The sequence below is a fragment of the Osmerus eperlanus genome, chromosome 11 (genome assembly GCF_963692335.1).
Source record: "Osmerus eperlanus chromosome 11, fOsmEpe2.1, whole genome shotgun sequence".
In the NCBI taxonomy this organism is placed as follows: Eukaryota; Metazoa; Chordata; class Actinopteri; order Osmeriformes; family Osmeridae; genus Osmerus; species Osmerus eperlanus.
Window position 1 is genome coordinate 10500791 of NC_085028.1, and position 18316 is coordinate 10519106.

At 41.9% G+C, this 18316-nt stretch overlaps 2 protein-coding genes across 7 annotated transcripts in view; both read right to left on the bottom strand.

Moving 5' to 3' along the window:
• The window catches only part of LOC134028604 (neurofibromin), a 57279-nt gene extending 44481 nt beyond the window's left edge, over positions 1–12798 (bottom strand). For all 5 annotated transcript variants that reach the window (XR_009931559.1, XM_062472232.1, XM_062472230.1 and 2 more), the window contains exons 1-24: positions 12550–12798; positions 9818–9964; positions 9460–9543; positions 8275–8465; positions 7724–7830; positions 7336–7403; positions 6860–6935; positions 6524–6681; positions 6101–6274; positions 5574–5702; positions 5372–5446; positions 5082–5198; positions 4808–4945; positions 4200–4313; positions 3882–3961; positions 3515–3638; positions 3047–3293; positions 2712–2785; positions 2494–2577; positions 1897–2271; positions 1482–1621; positions 1242–1364; positions 503–586; positions 171–287 (exon numbers count right to left, since the gene is read on the bottom strand). Coding sequence is in view for 4 of the 5 variants with exons in the window: in XM_062472232.1 (XP_062328216.1) it covers positions 171–287; positions 503–586; positions 1242–1364; positions 1482–1621; positions 1897–2271; positions 2494–2577; positions 2712–2785; positions 3047–3293; positions 3515–3638; positions 3882–3961; positions 4200–4313; positions 4808–4945; positions 5082–5198; positions 5372–5446; positions 5574–5702; positions 6101–6274; positions 6524–6681; positions 6860–6935; positions 7336–7403; positions 7724–7830; positions 8275–8465; positions 9460–9543; positions 9818–9964; positions 12550–12609 (3086 nt within the window). In the remaining variant the exon portion in view is untranslated. The remainder of the gene's footprint in view (positions 1–170; positions 288–502; positions 587–1241; positions 1365–1481; positions 1622–1896; positions 2272–2493; positions 2578–2711; positions 2786–3046; positions 3294–3514; positions 3639–3881; positions 3962–4199; positions 4314–4807; positions 4946–5081; positions 5199–5371; positions 5447–5573; positions 5703–6100; positions 6275–6523; positions 6682–6859; positions 6936–7335; positions 7404–7723; positions 7831–8274; positions 8466–9459; positions 9544–9817; positions 9965–12549) is intronic.
• Positions 12799–12931: 133 nt separating this feature from the next.
• Positions 12932–15336, bottom strand: lyrm9 (LYR motif containing 9). 2 transcript variants are annotated; one of them, XM_062472823.1, is made up of 5 exons: positions 15263–15336; positions 14362–14517; positions 14194–14286; positions 13445–13875; positions 12932–13118 (listed from the first exon to the last, which is right to left on the bottom strand). In XM_062472823.1, the coding sequence occupies exons 2-4, from the start codon at positions 14485–14487 to the stop codon at positions 13858–13860; spliced, it is 237 nt and encodes a 78-aa protein (XP_062328807.1). In that variant the 5' UTR covers positions 14488–14517; positions 15263–15336; the 3' UTR covers positions 12932–13118; positions 13445–13857. The 2 variants fall into 2 exon arrangements, with proteins under 2 accessions (XP_062328807.1, XP_062328808.1); XM_062472824.1 differs by lacking the exon at positions 15263–15336 and adding an exon at positions 14659–15252.
• Between the last annotated feature and the right edge of the window lie 2980 nt (positions 15337–18316).

Consider the following 18316-nt stretch of genomic DNA (forward strand, 5'->3'; position numbering starts at 1 on the left):
CATGCGTGTTCGTATGTTTACTGTTATCAACATTGGCATCCATCCACATGATAGGGCAGGGCCGGCGCAAGCACCTTCGCCGCCCTAGGCAAGATGTTTCAACAGCAAGGCAAAGTTGATGCATATCAAGGAAGTGGACGAGGAACAGGAAGGGTAGAAGGTGTACTGACTTGAGGAAGAGTTGGGACTTGGCCTCCATCAGTTCAACACCGTCTCCCTCCTCTGGCTGGAGAGGCAGCCCTGCCAACAAAGACACCACCGCCTCCATACTGGCCTGGTCCAGGTCCCTGCAAAACACACACACATAGAAACACGTAGACACATGCGCACAACACCCCCACACACCCCTACCTCGGTGCATGCTCATTAGCAAACTTTGTCTTTTTTTATTTTAATATTTGGGTTATGAACCTGATCTATTCCATAACAAATGACATGAATCCTATTTCCTGATATGACAGAAATGGGTTTTGCTCGACAGGTGAAAGGTTCCAGCCCGTACCTGGTTAGGCATTTGATCCCATCGTCTGCAGCATGGTTAGAAGTTCCCATCACCCAGTCTGTCAAGTACTCCACCATCTTATTCCTGGGAGGAGATCCACAACAACGCTTGCTAATGTTTAACAACTCCAACACATCATTGGTCATGTATATGATGTCATCCATGCATCCTGCATGGATTGGCACCACTGTACCTCTCCGGTCTCCTTGCACCCTATTGCCCCGCAAGGACACTTAGATCTCAAGATGCCGGCTATCTGGTGGTTCCCAAAATTAAGAAAAAAACAGATGGAGGTAGGGCGTTCTCATATAGAGCAAATTTAGACAAATTTGTGAAATACAATTCTAAAACTTGTCAGTAGGGGTGGGAATCACAAGGTACCTTGTGATTCAATTACGATTCAAAGGTGTACAATCCAATTATAAAACGATAACTGACTAAATATATTTTTTAGTCAGATTATTGAGTTTTCTGCATCAATTTATAATCGTTCAAGAGAGAAACGCGGTGCATTGAAAAATCTTTTTTTTTTCACCCAGCCCTACAAAATAGCACTGACAATCAGGCAGGAAAATATTATTTGCAAGTAAAATAAGGTTAAAATCTTATCATGTGACATATTTTCCTAAACTTCTTCATATTCTGTAGATGAGGCTCTTGAGAGGTCCAAGATACCTGGGACCTGGGTCGAGCTGGATTAGTCCACCTCCGGTCTGGTACATGGCACTACCTGTCTCACCTGAACTTCATCTCCTGGCAGAAGGACAGGTCGTCTCGTCTCTCCATCATCACCTCCACTAGCTGGCACAGATTGGTCTTTATCTGGATGGCGTGCACCATGTTGCCGAGGATACGCACATACCTGGGAAAAGCAAACACGCAAGTTAATTTCAGATTCAACCCCTCAAATCAGTCCAGTACAACCAATAGGATAACTGGCTTTAAGACCCCAGGCGTGTGTGTGTGTGTGAGCTCCTACCTGACCAGATTGAGCATCATGGTCTCTATGCTGGCCTGGCCCAGGTGTTCGGAGCTGCCCTCTGTGTGGCTGTCCAGAAGGTTCTTCAGGATGGCGATGGTCTGTTCCACAAACTGGGTGTTGGTGTCGTTGATGGGGACCTGTGAGCGCAAAAACCCGTCTCACTTGAATACTACTGTAGGGTCATTGTAAGCAGTGAAATCTTCAATTTATCCTAAAATCTCATTAATCTAAAAACACTGTTTAAAATGTAATAAGCAGGCCAAGGACAAATCAAGTTAGACTGATTTCAGAGTTTACATATTTAACCTACATAAATACTATGCCTGTTCTCTAAAATGCTGTACAGGTTGTATGGTTGTATGCTACAGAAAAACTAAAGATGGATGGACAGGCGCCCCCTAGTGCCGCTCACCAGGCCCTGCGTGTCAAAGAACCTCCCGATGCTGTTCTTGAGCTTGTTGAAGAGCATGGGGTAGAGCGCTGGGCTGAGCTCCAGACCCAGCAGATCTTTGACGTTGGTCCGCACGTGCAGGCCGACCCGCTCGTGCCCACACACCAACAGCGCCAGGAGGCGGTCCAGGAAGCTGCTCAGAGGCGTTTCATTGGAGGAGGAAGAAGAGGCGGCGGAGTTTGCCGACACCTCGCAGGACATCACGGAGATCATGGAGTGTTTGCGCTCTGTCATGGGGCCCATCGGAGGGCTGTAGGTGACTGGACCAGGGGTGTTGTGTTGCTGGAGACACACCCCACCCAGGGCACACAGGAAGCCGGTCATGTTGATCCACTCCTGAGTGAGAGGACGAGACAAAAAGAAAAAAGACCAGCTTTAAAAGTAGAAGAACGGTAACCTTGGTCTGAAAAAAGGAGAACATGTCTGTGTAGGTTTAAGGTCAAGACCAGCATGAAAAAAGACTAGAAAAACATCCTTTCTATGCAAACTGTAAAGTTGTCAAATGAAGATGAACATAAAGTCTATAGTGTAGGCAAAGGAACCTAAAAGCATTTTTACCTGACCATCCTCTACTTTGTTTTTCGGCAAGTTAAGAATCTGCTTGGTGGCCTGCTCCCATTTGGCATGCGTGTCCTCCCATGCCTGGGGATAGAACATGGAAACACAACTGGAACTCAACAAACAAAACTAAGAATGTAAACGACAATCGTTGATTCACCAGATCGAGATGTAACTGAACTGTGTGTACTGTATCAAGAACATGCTAGAATATGTACCTTAGTGTTCCCAGAGGTGGGGTGTTCGATCCTCCTCAGCAAGGCCATCACTCTCTTCTGTAGGGTGGAGCGGCCTTAAAAAAGAACACATTAAAAGGTACAGTGTTTATCTATACTTTAGTGTATATTTGTATCTATTAACCTTCACAGGATACAACACTTAATATAACAGTGACTGTACACGTAATCAATAGTCTTTTCTGAGATACCCGAGTTGAATTAGGAACTAGGAATTATAATCTAGGTGTCTTTTTGGAAAACACTTTACCACAGGATCATGTGGACTTCACCTACAAAACACAAGAAAAGGCATCAATTTAAAATGAAAAGCTTACTGGTCGCCATCATGTTGCTGACCGAGGCAAACTCGCAGAAGGTGGCATAGTTGGGCAGGATGGTCTGAACGGGCACTTCGTCTGCAGAGCAGCGGATGTCAGCCTCCTCACAGAGGTGACGGAAGCAGGACATTGCCACCAGCACTGCCTCTGCGTCAGGGCTCCAGAGGAACAGGTAGAGGCACACCTCCAGCTTGGTTTGGGCCCTCCGGCAGATAGGAATGCAACTGCCATGGGTGGCACACTCCTGAACAAAATAATACCCATGTACAAATGTACAATGTACACATGTACAATTTTGAAACATAGAGACAAGCATTTTGCACCTGCCAACAAGTTGATTGGCAGTGCCAACACCTTTGGGAACAATTAATCTGAAAACAACTCAGAACAGTGACGTGCACAGAAAACTCATCCTGATTGTGAAAAAAGTCCCACCCAAAACGAGACTTGGTTAGGAGTACCCACCTTGTTCTTGAGGAGGAATTTGTTCCTGCAGATCAGGATCTCCCGCAGCCATTTCAACACCTCTGTGCTGTTGACTAGCTGGTGACTAATCAGCTTATCGCAGATGGTAGAGAGCACCTGGGAGCTACAAGGATGCCCAGAAGCCAAGTGTCAGAAGTTTTTACATAAGCCAGTATCTTAAGAATGCTGCATCAATTATATCATCTCGTGTTTAATTATTTTATGAATGCCATTTATACATTTGAGACAAAGTCTTTAAGGTTCATTGAACACCGACTTAAAACATGTCATTCAGTGTGTTCTCAATGCTTTTTTACAAGGTGGAGCTTCCCAAATGAACGAGACAAGCAGAGTTGTGTGCTTGTACCTGATGTCCCAGAAGGTTTCAATTGGGGCATCAGGGTTCCACAGCTCAATGGTTTCTGGCTGGTGGAGGACTAGCAGAGCCTGAGGAAACAAAAGAGGAGGGACAGAAGAAGAGAAAAACAAGAAAAAGGAAAGGATGAGAAACAGGTGATGAGAAACAGAGGTAGAGAGCACCATGTTTTTTTTCTTTCTCTTTCAAGTATTTTGTCCCTGTCTCAACAGAAATGAGTAACACCAACAGGAGAAACTGACTAAGCATAGGGCTAGGAATATAAAAGACAGAATGAGTAAGAGTAGAAAGAAAGAGTGGATGTCTGACCTCCATGGCCTCCTGGGAGAGCTGGGCCGTGTTGGCGAAGGGCACCAGCTGCACAAGGCCAGTGATGAGCTCCACAGAGCTGCTCTGGATCTCCTGAGCCTGCTTCCCTGGGTTCTACAGCAGACACGCACACATACATATGCAAACACAGTAATCCTAGCCATTAATGTCAAACAGAACTAAAAGAATTCCTTACTAGAAACACCTTCCAAGGAATGGGTACATTTTCACACATGAAATATGACTTTAGCATCAGCACTAGCACAGCCTTGTATGATTTAAACTAATCTGTAAGTAGTTAATCCGAGCATTTAAACATTGGAGAATAAACAGCTTTAGAGATGTTGACAGAGTAGACATGAAAAGGTGCAAACAAGCACTGTTTGTATTTCTGATCCCTTCTTATTCCAGCCCAACACTCATATGAGAGAACAGGACTCCTAAAAATGGGTCTGGACTCTAAGATTCCTGATGAAGCTTTATCAGTTGATGGTAAATCGAATCATTCCAAAAAGGATTTCAAAAGCATGCAATGGAATTGGGGATGGATGGGGAAACCATCCAGTACTAAGGAAAAGATCACAATGTTTCAATTCCAGCAGACTCACATGCAGCATCAGTTTGGGGTCGGCGTGGATCAGCTTGACCAGGGCGAGAAGGAGGCACTTGTAACTGCGTGTGTCCAGCTCTGTGGCTTTCTCTTTGAACTTAAGGCTGGTGGTCATCCTGTCCTTAAACGTCAGACTCTGTCACAGGGGGAGACCGAAAGCTACTTTTTAGAGGAGCTAGCAATTTTCAAAAGAAGGCACCAGGGTTTGTGTGTGTGTCTTACCAGTGTGTGTGTGTGTGTGTGTGTCTTAACGGTGCGTGTGTGTGTCTTACCGGTGCGTGTGTGTTGGGGCCTTGTGTCACTCTGCTCAGAGTCTCTGAAAACATGCATCTCAGTTCCCCAGAATAGCAGTACACAGCGTCTATCATCGGCCACCAATCCAGGTGGGACTGAGGGGAAAATGAGAAAACAGGTGAAAAATAAGAGGTTTAATTATATGTGATAAAAGAAGATTAAGTACTGTTCTGACATGAACAAATTAATTCCATTATGGTATTATTACAAAGTTGATGTTTATGTAGCGTTTTTCTGTCTATTAAAAGCTAAGTAAATGCACAATTACATTGGTGATGATCCTGTGCAGAGAGTTGACCAGGACGAAGTGAAAGGTGGAGGGGGAGGAGGACACCAAACACACCTGTGAAAAGGTTTGTTCCAGTTGGTGCACAGCAAACACAGACGGTACATGTGGAACAGCCATCAGGGTGTATTTTCTTTGTGGCATTTGCTGGCAATAGAGCTAAGTGTTGGAGGCAGAGGTCTACCTTAAAGTGCTGGTTGTTGTGGGGGTTGATACGGAAACAGGATACGAAGCAGTCAATCATGAGGTCCACGTCGGCGCTCTGGCTGCCCGCCCCCCGTGAGAAAGGCTTTGCTGGGTTGAAGAGCAAGGCCTGATGGGACAGGGGAGACACGTGACCTCAACACAACACCAAGTCATGTTAAATGCACATACAAGGAAAATTGCGTATTTGAAAATAACGGAGATGGTCAAAGTCAACAAATATACACAAATAGCATACTTGTCCATTTTCCATTGGCACACATTACATTCAAACCATTTACAGAATTAGATTAACTAGTGCAGTGCCCATGATGCAGTCAATATTGAAGATATTGGTGACACAAACACAGATTCCTGGAATCATAGGAATTCTTGCAATCTCTAGCTAATTGTTCCACAAAACATCCCACTATAAAACTTGCACAGACACACAAAGACACCTCGCTAGGGAAAGCTCTTGAGGAGAGTGCTTGCATTGCCTGGAGGGCGCTGGAGTGCTGCTCTGACCTTGAGGTCCACCACGATGGACTGAACCAAGAGGAAGATGACAGAATTATCCTCCCAGTTGATGTAAGTGGAGGCCTTGCAGAGTTTGACACAAGCGATGGCCGCACTTTCCGTGAGTTGCTTGCTGCCACCCTGACCTGCTAGAGCCTTCCGTAAGCTGTCCATGAACAGCTTCTGTTGGAGGGAACAGAACCAGTCAGAGTCAGCATTACAATAAATGTAACATGACTAGATAACTGATTTTATATCAACAGTCAAGTGGACTTTTTTTTGCGGGTGTGTGTGTTTGAGTGAGAATAGAGAGTCGAGTATCATTTATTGAGTGAGTAAGCGAGTGAGTGAGTATTAACTGAAGAGGTGGGATGGACTCATAAAAACAAGGACGTGTGGTCTCTGAATGCCCATGTCTATATATTCTCTCACTTTATTGGCCTTGCTGTCTTCCACCACCTCTCTGGAGATGGTCTGTGTGATCTCGGGACAGAGGACGAGGAGGATGATCTGCAGGGGCCACACTGCCGCCTTCCTCTTGGCACTTTCTGCAAAGCTGTCAACGAGGTCAAAGAGCTTCTCTGCAGCGTCTGTAGCGGGGTGGGGGGGGGGGGGGGGGGTAGGGTTAGTAATAATAATTTCAGCTACTCAATACAGTCAGCTGCAGTATGTTCCGGAAAAGTGTAAAACCACATTTACGCAGTACTTTTTGCTATGTAATGTGGTTTAACAATACAGATACAAAATTATATATGGGCCGGTACTCACCAGCCATGTCTGTCTGTGGTCTTTGATAGAGTCTTGTGAACTCGTCAGGGTAGTTCTCTACCCAGTTCCAGAAAGCCTGAAGGAACACACAGACCTCACAGTTTGAATACAACAAATAACAACGTTACATAATAACCATTAAAAAGGGACTTCCTTTTTAGGGACAGATGGAAGCATGAAGGTCTAAAAGCACGTGACCAAGTAAGGTTTTATGTAAGAGCAAGAACTCTGTAGATTCTGAATTGTTTTAGAAACACTTCATGGAATTTATAGGAGGCACAATGCGGTGCCAGTCATGATTTGTCTAAATCAAAACCAAAATAGATGAATTGATTCTGGTTTGAAAACTTCTTCAATAAAGGGTTAAAGTTAGCTTTCAAGTAGCCCTGTCCAACTGACATCAACGAAGTGAATAAATATCTCACTAGCAGGCGTCAGTAAAAATATAACACCACAGATGTAGGTCTTCCCTTTACCTTTTCTAAACTGTTAATGACGGCAAGTTGTGCAGGTTTCTTGAGGGCTTTGAATTTTAGAACAGTTTCTGGAATACAGCAAGACAAAAAATAGACACGTGTTTGTTGTCTTTAAAGCATACTACCAGCACAATTACCAATACTACGGGCCTTAGTATTTCTTCAAAATAAATACTAAGGCCCAACTTCCCAGACATGGATTAAGCCTCGCCTAAAGTAAGAGAATTCTATGAAGTTCTCCATTGAAAAAGTTTCGAGTCTAGGACTAGGCTTAATCCATGTCTGGGAAACTGGGACAATGTTTAAATTAACTGTTAAACAAGCCCCTTACATGCATCTTTAAATCAGGAGCATGTGCTGTGTAAGTGCTATGTGAGGGTGCAGCTACCTTGGAGCAGTCTTTTGAGCTTGGAGCAGTCCACATTGATGTACTGCATGAGCTCTATGTCATGGACATCCACAGTGTCTTCTGAGCAAACTGTCAGCTCCTGAAGTCTAGGATCAAAGGAGGGAGACAGGATGAATTCTAGAAATAGCAGTTACCGCTAATCCTAAAAATGACAGTATCTGCTTGATTAGGGTTTAAAAATCTGAAACAACTCCTGTGGGGACGTAGGAATAAAAAGGAGGAGTAAAAAATAAGTAGGTATTCTAGAAAGTAGCTTCCTGTAAGCAAAGAAGGTATAGACACAATTATTTCCCCCACGTCACATTAAAAGGATGTAGCAGACAGAGAGATACAAAGATAACAAGGTGCTTTTTGGCATGAGGCTGACATGAGCTCTGCAATGGAGGAAGGCATGGCCGAAAAGCATTTGTGTAAACTGTACTTATGTTCTGACTACCTTTCCATGACAACAAAGACACATGAACACATTAAAGTGACTTGCTCCCTTTTTTTTCTTCTTCTTCTTCCTTGAAAAGCTAACAGTTGGCTACCTGGTGGAAATGCGGCTGAAGACAGCGTTGAAGTGGTTGCAGCTCAGGGAGAACAGCACCCCAGAGGCGGAGTTACGCAGCTCTGTGGCGTGCTGGTGGCCCTCACGGTACGTGTGGATGAAGTGGCAGATCTCTGGGAGGAGTTGCTTTACCAGCATGGCCTCGTCCAGACGCAGACAGTCCTTAGATTGCTGTTGAGAAACAGGGGAGACAAACACAGGAATTAAGAGAGAAACACATGTAATTAAATACGCATGTTATAATATGGAAGTAAAACTAAACACTGTAAGAAGGTGTCAATAAATAAAAACATCAGTGAGCTCTGATGCCCTTAGGATTTCTCTCTTTCAGGGCATCCTTCTGGTCCAAGAATGCCTCACCTTCCACATACTGTACAGCTATAGATTGATGGCATTAAAGTGGTTTGAAAATGCCACTTCTCTATACCCCCAGTCACGTATTTCTATCATGAGCAAATTCTAATATTCACATTCTGAGTTCAATACCGTATATCAGCATCCAATTTCAAGAGGATGACATCAATCCTCACAATTGAGACAAAATAACAGTGAGGTGTGTGTGTGGGGGGGGGGGACCAAAGAAAGGGGAGAGATTTAGGTGAAAGCCCACATCCAGGACGAGAGCAGCTGGCGTCCATCTGATGGCAGGCTCTAACGAAAAGCCAATACAGGAAACTCCAGAGGATCCCCATTGGAGGATCTGGAAGCTGGAAAGCACTAACTCAAGCAGAGGAAACACCTGCAATTGTAATCTTTTACCGAGGGGTCTTCGAGGCGCGTTTCAGTGGAGTGAGGGGGAGCGTGAGTGATGGTGGTTTAAGTGCATTACCAGAAGTCTGTGTCTATGTCACAAGACTATCACCAGACTTCTGTTTTCTAGCACTTTTAAGAGATTGGTGAGTTGTGGACAGTGCGTTTAGAGTTTTTAAGCTCAGTTTTATGGGAAGGTACCCTCTCTACAGACAAAAGGTTGCAGTGAGTAGGTATAGTATGGACATGGAAGTTAACATATGAAGGTAGGAATATGACGGAAAAGACCGGCTGCATCTAACTGAGTTGACAGGACACTCTAGCACATTAACATAGTACAGAAGGAGTGCATATTTGTAATAACACATTCTCTTTTGGTTTTATTACTAGAGCAAAATATGTTGGCAGTCCTCACCCCTGCCAGGCACTTCTCTAGTGTGTCCAGTATGATCAGTTGAGAGAGGTACAGGTTCTTCTCAGCCGTCTCGCCAAATATCCTCTGGAGAAAGATCGAAGAAAAAGAAGAGATTTATTCATCCTCACAACCCTTGTGTATTAGAGACGAGGCATGTGAACTAGCACAAAATAAGGCCCTTTTGTGATAAGAGAGGCATTGTATAGTCTATATAAATCAGCTGTCTTCTAAAGTCATCTACAGCATCTTATCTTTAAGCAGTACACTCATTAAAAATGACACTTCTGCACACTGGTCCACATGTTTTAAAATAGGCCTGTATATTGTAACAACTCAAAATATATAAGATATATATTACCATATTGTTGACATTTTTTAGAATGTTGGTGAGGCCACTGATTACAAGAGAGAACTTGTACTTTGAAATGTTGATCAGACATTCCTTGTTGTGCTCTGTGCTGACTCTGGTGTGGGTGTTCTGGATGTTCCCTGTTTTGATGGGAAGCTGGAGAAAAGGGGGACAGAAAGAACATTTGAGTCAGCTCAGACTAGGATCTTGCCAAGAATCCAGTCAGAAAGAGTATATTAATGAGTACAATTAAGCTAAATAGTTTTAAGTTGGCAGTTGACGCAAATACAAGTTTGTCTGCATCTCTTTAAGATGTGTTGAGTCCATTGCCCAACCCAACATCCCACACAAAACACACTATACGAAGTGCCTGAGAGTCAGAGAGACAATGCCACACCTTGTTGGACTCCCAACCATTATCAGACTGGGGAGTGAGGACCAGGCCTCCTGCAGTTAGAGAACAAAGAAGTCCTGTACTCTAACCATTCCCTCTCTCCCTACAACCCTAAGCACCTGTACACCAGGCAGCAAATATCCCACATACATTTGGCTCCCACACACACAATGGGGCCAGTAAGGCTAGATGACGTGGGTAAGAGGGGCCCCGGTGAACTTGGCCAGCACTGTGGAGTCTTAGCTTGTGTAAACTAGAAAACACACCAGTGCTTAAGACAGTAGTATTAATGGAACATAAATATTTCCCTCTTTCCACCCATCCCATAAATATTTGTTTATATTGGGAGTCAGGTGGCTGAGCGGTGAGGGAATCGGACTAGTAATCCGAAGGTTGCCAGTTCGATTCCCGGTCATGCCAACTGACGTTGTGTCCTTGGGCAAGGCACTTCACCCTACTTGCCTCGGGGGAATGTCCCTGTAATTACTGTAAGTCGCTCTGGATAAGAGTGTCTGCTAAATGACTAAATGTAAATGTTATATTTAGAACATTGGCAAGGAAGCTTGTGCAGTCAAAAGCCCAACCATAAAGACACAGGTCAGAAAATAAGATTACACTGAAAAGGTCTGGCATGACAATAATTACTACAAAAGTGAAAATGTAAGCAGAAGCAAGAGAGGCTTCATTTCCTGACACTACTGAGAATTTGAGGATGGAATTAACAGTATCCATAGACAGACAATCTAATTCTGGGCACCAATTGCACCCTATTGACATAAACCAATACACGCCCCTTTAGTGGGTTTCCAACAAAATGAGCTTAACATGAGAGGTGCATAAGTACACTTTCATTTAACTGTAATGTTCCAATCTGAGCCAAGCTGCTTATCCTGGATAAAATTGCCACTTGGTGGTTGAAACTAATGGCCAATGCCCAGCTAAGAGTGTGCAGATATTTCCTTTCAAAAGACAGGAGATACAATGGACTATTTAACAGAAGCAGGTGCCAAGGTTTTGCATTAGAAGTAGTTTTGTGGGAGAAATTAACACTGTTGAATTGAAGCTTTTGACAAAGTTTGGGTAGGAATGGGAGAGATTTTTGTGCAAATGGACTTGAGCTATTGCATCAATGTTTTATTTTCTGGTCACTTGCCAAATAGTGAAGATGATGTCCCAAATCAGGTTAAGAAAAACTCTCTGAAAATATGTTAATTAAACTTGTGCCAAAACAGCAGTTAAGTGACATTGAGCAAGGATCATTTTCTTTATCATGATCAGTCACAGTGCATCAATGATTCAATTGTGGTTTTGACAGGCTGTCAAACCCATTCTTATACTCTTCCCTAAACAGTTTGACCTACAAAGCTCAAAACTGCAGAATGGTCAGTACTTGAAACCGTGTGCTCATCAGTTAATGCTGAAAAAGAGCAGGGTCTCCCAAAACAGAAAGATCAGTACATAGCCTACGTCTCCAGTTGGTAGAAAAGATACAAAACATGTGGCATGCTATTAAAGGCCTGGACTCATGAAGGCCAAAGACGTAAAAATATCGAATTTGGGAGTGTATTTCATGAAATATTAGCCTGTTGTCGCCAGACCAACTCGCAAATAAGCTCGCAGATTCGTCTAGTTCACAGGCTAATGAAATACTGCATGAGATGGAACCGTGAATATTATTGTAAAACTATTACTACAAATTTGGATGCGTTCTAAATCGAATGACACCACGAAATGTTAGCTACATCATTTTCTTAAGGTTTAAATATGTGAAGTTTGAAAGACAGCAGCATAGCTACAGTTGAGGTCATCTTATTATGGCAAATATATTTATATCCCTTTTCGTGCCCGTAATTTGCACATCCGTGCTTACTTTGAAGCTTCAAATACAACAAACAGAATTATGAGGTTCTTGTAGCTTGCAAGCCAAATGATTCGGAGTCACGCCTCGATTGTTGACAGAGTCTGGTTAGCTAGTTGGCTAGTACACAGCAAAGGAAGTCAGTTAGTGACACTTCAAATTATCACGCACTTCATCCCTTGTCGGTTTAGACTAACTAGCAAAGTATGTTACGGTGCTTATTCTCCCATTTCAGCAGTATTTAAAATGTTTGCATGATACTAATGTAAATACGACAAGACGGTTATACTACCAATCTGCTAACTGCTAGGAATCTAGTCGCATTGTTTGCAAACAAGCGTTCATCGTTTCAAGACAGTAGTTTGAAATGAAATGTAAGACAAACTGGGATTCGCGTGCTTGAAGAGTCTTACGATTTAAAAGTCAGTTGTTTCAATTGCAAGCAATACGCTTCATCCAAGTTAGCTAGCTGGCCAGTGTTCAGCTTACCTGCTCATCGAATCTATTAATCACGGCCTGGACCCATTCCACTGGTTTATGTGCCGCCATGGCCGAGCGGAAACTGCGAATGAGTTATTGCAATTCCAATATGTAGTGCACGTCCCTGTCCAATAAGAACTTAAACCGATTCCAAACCGCTGTCGGGTAACGACAGAACGGGTTGGTTATTTTCCCCTTAAAACAGGCTTTACCATGCCGCCGCCATGACACACACCGGAAGTCTTCCCAGTGAAACTGATGAGAGTAACGTTAGAGTTCACTGCGCGTGCATTCTAGCATCTGGATCTATCTGGATAGGAAGATCGCCCTGGTTGTCGGATCACCCATGTTAGCAGTCTGCATGAAAAGTGGAAGGACAAAAGTTGAGGTTTATAGTGTTTATTGACGCTTGTCTGAAAATGTCCCTGATTATAAAGGTTACATTTAAAGACGCACCACATTAACATAATTTTTTACTCCACATAGGCTACCTACAACTTTCAGACTTATATGAATACGGGGGCATTACGGCCATCGTGAAATTGTAAACATTGGTAGGACAATTAGCTTCATTAGGCCTGGTTTCTGCTTCAATGTCAAAGGCGTCTGCGTAGGGTCCGCGGACGCCGCACAGGCTACGTGCACCAGCTCAAAAATCTCGAAGCGCGTAGTTGCGTGTAGCTACGCGTATGCAGAGCCGCACAAACGATGATTGGTTGGATGGGAGAGAAACGATGATTGGTTGGATAGGAGAGAGGGAGGAGTTACAGAGTTGGGATTTCCGATGTTGTGCCTTCAAATGCACCCCCACCTGGAAAAGCACCCCTTGCGGGAGGCTCGCACAAACCACTGGAATCAAAATGTGAAAGATTTTGTCTTGTTATCGCAACCAAACGGAGGGGACATCTGTTTCACATTGTTATTTTTTTATTAAGAGAATAGAAGAACGTAGGTTGTTTGTATAAATAAATTATGTTCTCAACACAAAATCCTTTAAACTCGTCATTCATTATCTTATTATATATCTTATCTTATATCTTATTACCCACCGTCATGTTGCAACAACTTTACCTAATTCAAAAATAAAGTGAAGCATTTTCTTTTAACCTTCGCGCTGTGGGGGGTCTGAGACAGAGCGAAGGTTAAAAGAAAATGCTTCATCTAATTTTTGTATGAGGTAAAGTTGTCGCAACACGACGATGGGTCACAATGACCCGAAGGTTCAATGACACACAAGGGATGCACAAGGGTTTAAGATGGGTTAAGGTCTCACACGGAGGACGATCCAAAAACTTCTTATCTTGAAGATTCATGACCTCATTTCTTCTTTGTGTACTGGAAAAGACAATCAAATGACAGATATCACAAACCAATACCACATTCTGTATTAGGGCATATATGCTTAAGGATGTCCCTTTTTAAAAACACTATTGACATTTGCATAATTCCATAGAATCATACAAGAAATTAGACTTATGCACTCTCAATTAAAAAAATCTCAATAAAGAAAATTCTATTGTTTGTCAAATCTACCCCTAAATCGTGGTTTTCCAGAAATCAAATGTGAAGTTATTTCTAAAGGTAATTTGTGTCTTACAATCTACTTAAGATGCTCAAAAACAGAAGGAGGAAGGCAATTCTCTTCAAAATTACTTTATCTAGAATCCAGTCTGCATCAGCTATAGCTCTTTGAATTATAAGTTGAATCCTCTCATGGTCGTCTTCATCAACATGACTATTGTAACCCTGTGTTGGAAAGCAAAAACAATGGTTAACTTTGGTTAACCATTGTTAACAAATTGTATGAGGATCATTTCTTACCTGTCTTATCGCATGTCGATAATGTTGTTGCATTGCTGTTTTTGGCAATAACTTACAGCATCTAAGAAGGTAGCGATAGAGCTGAATTGGGGTTTGGACCATCTGAGCTCCTTGTAACGGGGACATTTTCCAGATGTGATGACTATTTCCAGGGTTCTGTGGAACCCCATTTAGTTGTAAATTTGACTAAAAAATAAGTGAACAGAACACACGCTACAATCTAATATCTATCATCACTTATATATTTTTTTTCTTTAAGCAAGGGCAACCCAGCACATTCATTCAATTATAAATTACCTAACAAAAACAATTCGATTTGGCTTCGAACATTTCGGGTCCCACAAGGACAGTATCCTAACTTTCGCTTTGCCACAGTGCAGTGGTGTTGTGCCGCAGGTACGCATGGCGGGAGGGGAGGGGGTTCACAAGTACGAAATGTAAACAAAGCTAAGGCCTATTTCTTTTCTCATTTCTATAGTTATGAAGGTAAAGGCGTAGAAAATATTAGTTACTTTACAAATAATTTCTACTGAAAAAAGGAAGGTTAAAACGTAGACTAGGCTACATGTTATTCTGGTTTCGATGGCTATACTTCGTATCTTCACTTTGGACGATCGGGTTTTTAAGATAGCCTACACAACGTTATTCAACGTTTACGTCCTGTTTTACACAAATTATCATAACAATCTTCGTAGATAACATCTATAATCAGAGAAGTAGCTGCTAGCCTAGTTTTGCCGTTTTCCAGGCAAACAGTCCCTCCTATCTTCAAAGCTCAGTTTCTGTCGCCCCTTTCATTGGATAACGTAGCTGTAGCATAAGGTTAATCGCATAATATATTGGTTGCATAGCAGATGTATTTTTAAACAATGCAAAACAATATAACATGAATGATATATACCGAAGGAGGTCGTATGAGAAGATGGTTATGAAGACATTAAAAAACATTGTGCATCATCCAAACTGACACTGAAGAAACCCTACCCTTTGAATTAGTTCCCCATGGTGTGGATTGATTTTTTCTCGTCAAAGCTCTCTAACTTTTCTGTTCAATTTTCAATGAGAATTCAAACACGTAAACTAGGCTATAACACAGAAATTCTCCCCCGAATTCTAGTCAGATTGGGAGATTGTAATTCCAATAATGTAGGAAGGCAAACAATCTGTTTAACTAAATTATTTACTGCAAACCTTTTTGAATAGACACTATATAAGAGAGAGATTTTAAGGACATCAGTCACATTGCATAATTCAGATTTTCACAACATTACACACATTGCATAATGCTGATAGACATGCAACAGCATTGTTTCTGCCATTGTGCCAAAACCTTTACACCACAAACAAACAATGTTTTGTCTATATGCCAGTCAGTCAGAATCACCGTCAACACCCTTGGTCTTTTGGGGGATTCACAAAGGTCCAGCTTGATTAAAACCTCCTTAAATTTAAGACCACTCTTCCTCAATACATTATTTGGTGCATTTGCACAAACGATTCTACATTTCAAAATTTTAGTTTAGTTTGGATTCATGTGAGATGTATTTTTCATTTAGTTGTGGATAAGACCATACCATAAATTATGATCTTTGTCATAAAGTCAGTCAAAAACAAGAATGAGCTAGATAATGTTATGGTAAGTTGTGCAGTTTACTGATGAAGGCTGACTTATTGTCTGTAGAAACTAAAGAGAGTTAGATGTATCACCTTTTCTGGTTGTTATCCCACAGGTATTTCTGGAAACGACTCTAATCTTTCTACCTATCGTCACTCCCCCAGAATTCCATCCTCTCAGATACTGAATCCCTTGGCTAATGACCTTGATAATTCCCCCTCTATCTTGCTACCTGTTACATAAAAAGACCATAGCAAAAGGCTCCTCAACAACAACCCTATGTGACATTTCAAAAGCTATGAAATGACCTTTAAAAACAAAGGGACACTGTCTACAGACATGATGAACAATGGCAGAAATGTTATGTGATCCAACACTCATGGTTTGGCCATATGAAGGGCTGACGTAGATGAAATAAGAAATGAATGCCTTTCCTTCGACTGACAGGTGAAAATATGTACCAGTTGGATAGAAGGATGCAGACTGTGGTCTCCTCTCATAAGACAATGAGCTGCCTTCTCTTCAGAGGTCTGATTGCAATCCCAGATCTGATAACATTTTTAGAACAGAGACACATGAATGAATAGAGTACAAGGGCCTCGTGAATAGTAAACCATAAAGAGATAAAGAGCTGAAATGACTTGACACTCCAAAAGTCCCTTCTTGTTATGGTGTCTAATTTATTTTGAATGTGAATATGATGATTATGTCAATTCGATGTCATATTTTTCAGTCACGGAATAGGGGACATGTCTGATCAGAAGAAATCTACAACTCAATTAGCAAAGTGAATTAAACATGAAAATGCATGGTAACACTTAAAACAAAATGTCAACAGTTCAAGTTCAACTTTATTTATATAGCACATTTACAAACAGCCACACGGCTGGCCAAAGTGCTTCACAGAGCATTTGACAATTACACATACACCATAAAATAGAGTTCAAAGAGCTAAAATAGGAATTATTAAAAAAGAAAGTGATATAATATATAAACCATAAAATATAAACAGACATAAACCCCAGAGCAATCATAAAAAGGCTAGAGAAAATAGGTGGGTCTTTAGCCTGGACTTAAAACTAGAGATGGAGGGTGCCATCCTAGTCTCCAATGCAGGGAGTTCCAAAGTCTAGGACCGGCCACAGAAAAGGCACGCTCTGGTCAGATGAATGAAGACTTCTAATAGGAGATAATAAGAATGAGCAGCGTGAGTGGTCAACATTATTATTACACAACCAGTAGGAATCGGACCGGATTATAACCAAATGTAATCATACACATACACCACACACCCTTGATCAAATGTACTGACATATCTTGTAGAACTTGTACTGAGCCTGTACAAGTTCCCAACTGCATAACATGCTTAAGATATTACGCAATCACATTTATTTATTTTAAGGCCTTTTGTTTTGTGTATGAGATGATAGGCTACGATTTGACATGTCCATAACTATGTTTGTCCAAAAACAACAGTAAATATGGACCTCTCCCATTCACTAAATGACGCCCATACAGTGCCCTGAGCACTTCCAGAAGTCTTTCCTACCTGTCTTCAGTAAGGTGTTATTGAGGTAATAGCCATGTTGTGTTGCTATAATTGGAAAAGGAAGCAATAAATCATGTTATCAACACTGATGGGCTCAGACAGGTATTTTCCCAAAGATTCTGTGTTTTATTTTTCATGATGATGCTTGACATTACATTGCATGTCCTTTAATAACTTGGTACACTGGGGCAGGTGATATTGTATTCTGGACTATAAAGGCACAATTCACAATTCTATTAAGTCTGTTCAACACACAGATCATCCTCCTGAGAAAACACAGGAAAACACATACCTTTGACTGTTAATGCCCTTTTCACGTGTAAAAGAAGTTTTCCGACGACACTGTGTTTCTAGATTGATACGATTTGCCGGATTGATACAAATTATTTATTCGAATATTACAGCACGAACCAGAGTACTCTGTTACCAGTCAAATACCGGAGGACCCTATCAGAGAGTCGTCCGCCAGAGTGGTGAAGAACATCACATACACACTGCCTTATATAAACTTATACATATGGTCATGCTATACGGTCAACAATCAATGTAGCTGTCTCTGTGATTGGCTCACTCCCTTAAAGAATGCAATGTATCAACCTAACACAATACAGTGACAGGTAAGACAACAGAGCCTCAGGACCAGGCTCCTTTGATGTTACATTTCTCCCCAGAGTAGGAGAAAATAAAGCTACATGAGTTGACCATATCAAATGGTAAAAGTTCAAATAGCTGCTTCAATAGAACCTATAGAGGACAGAAGGCCATATAAGATGCTTCACCCATCCTCCAGG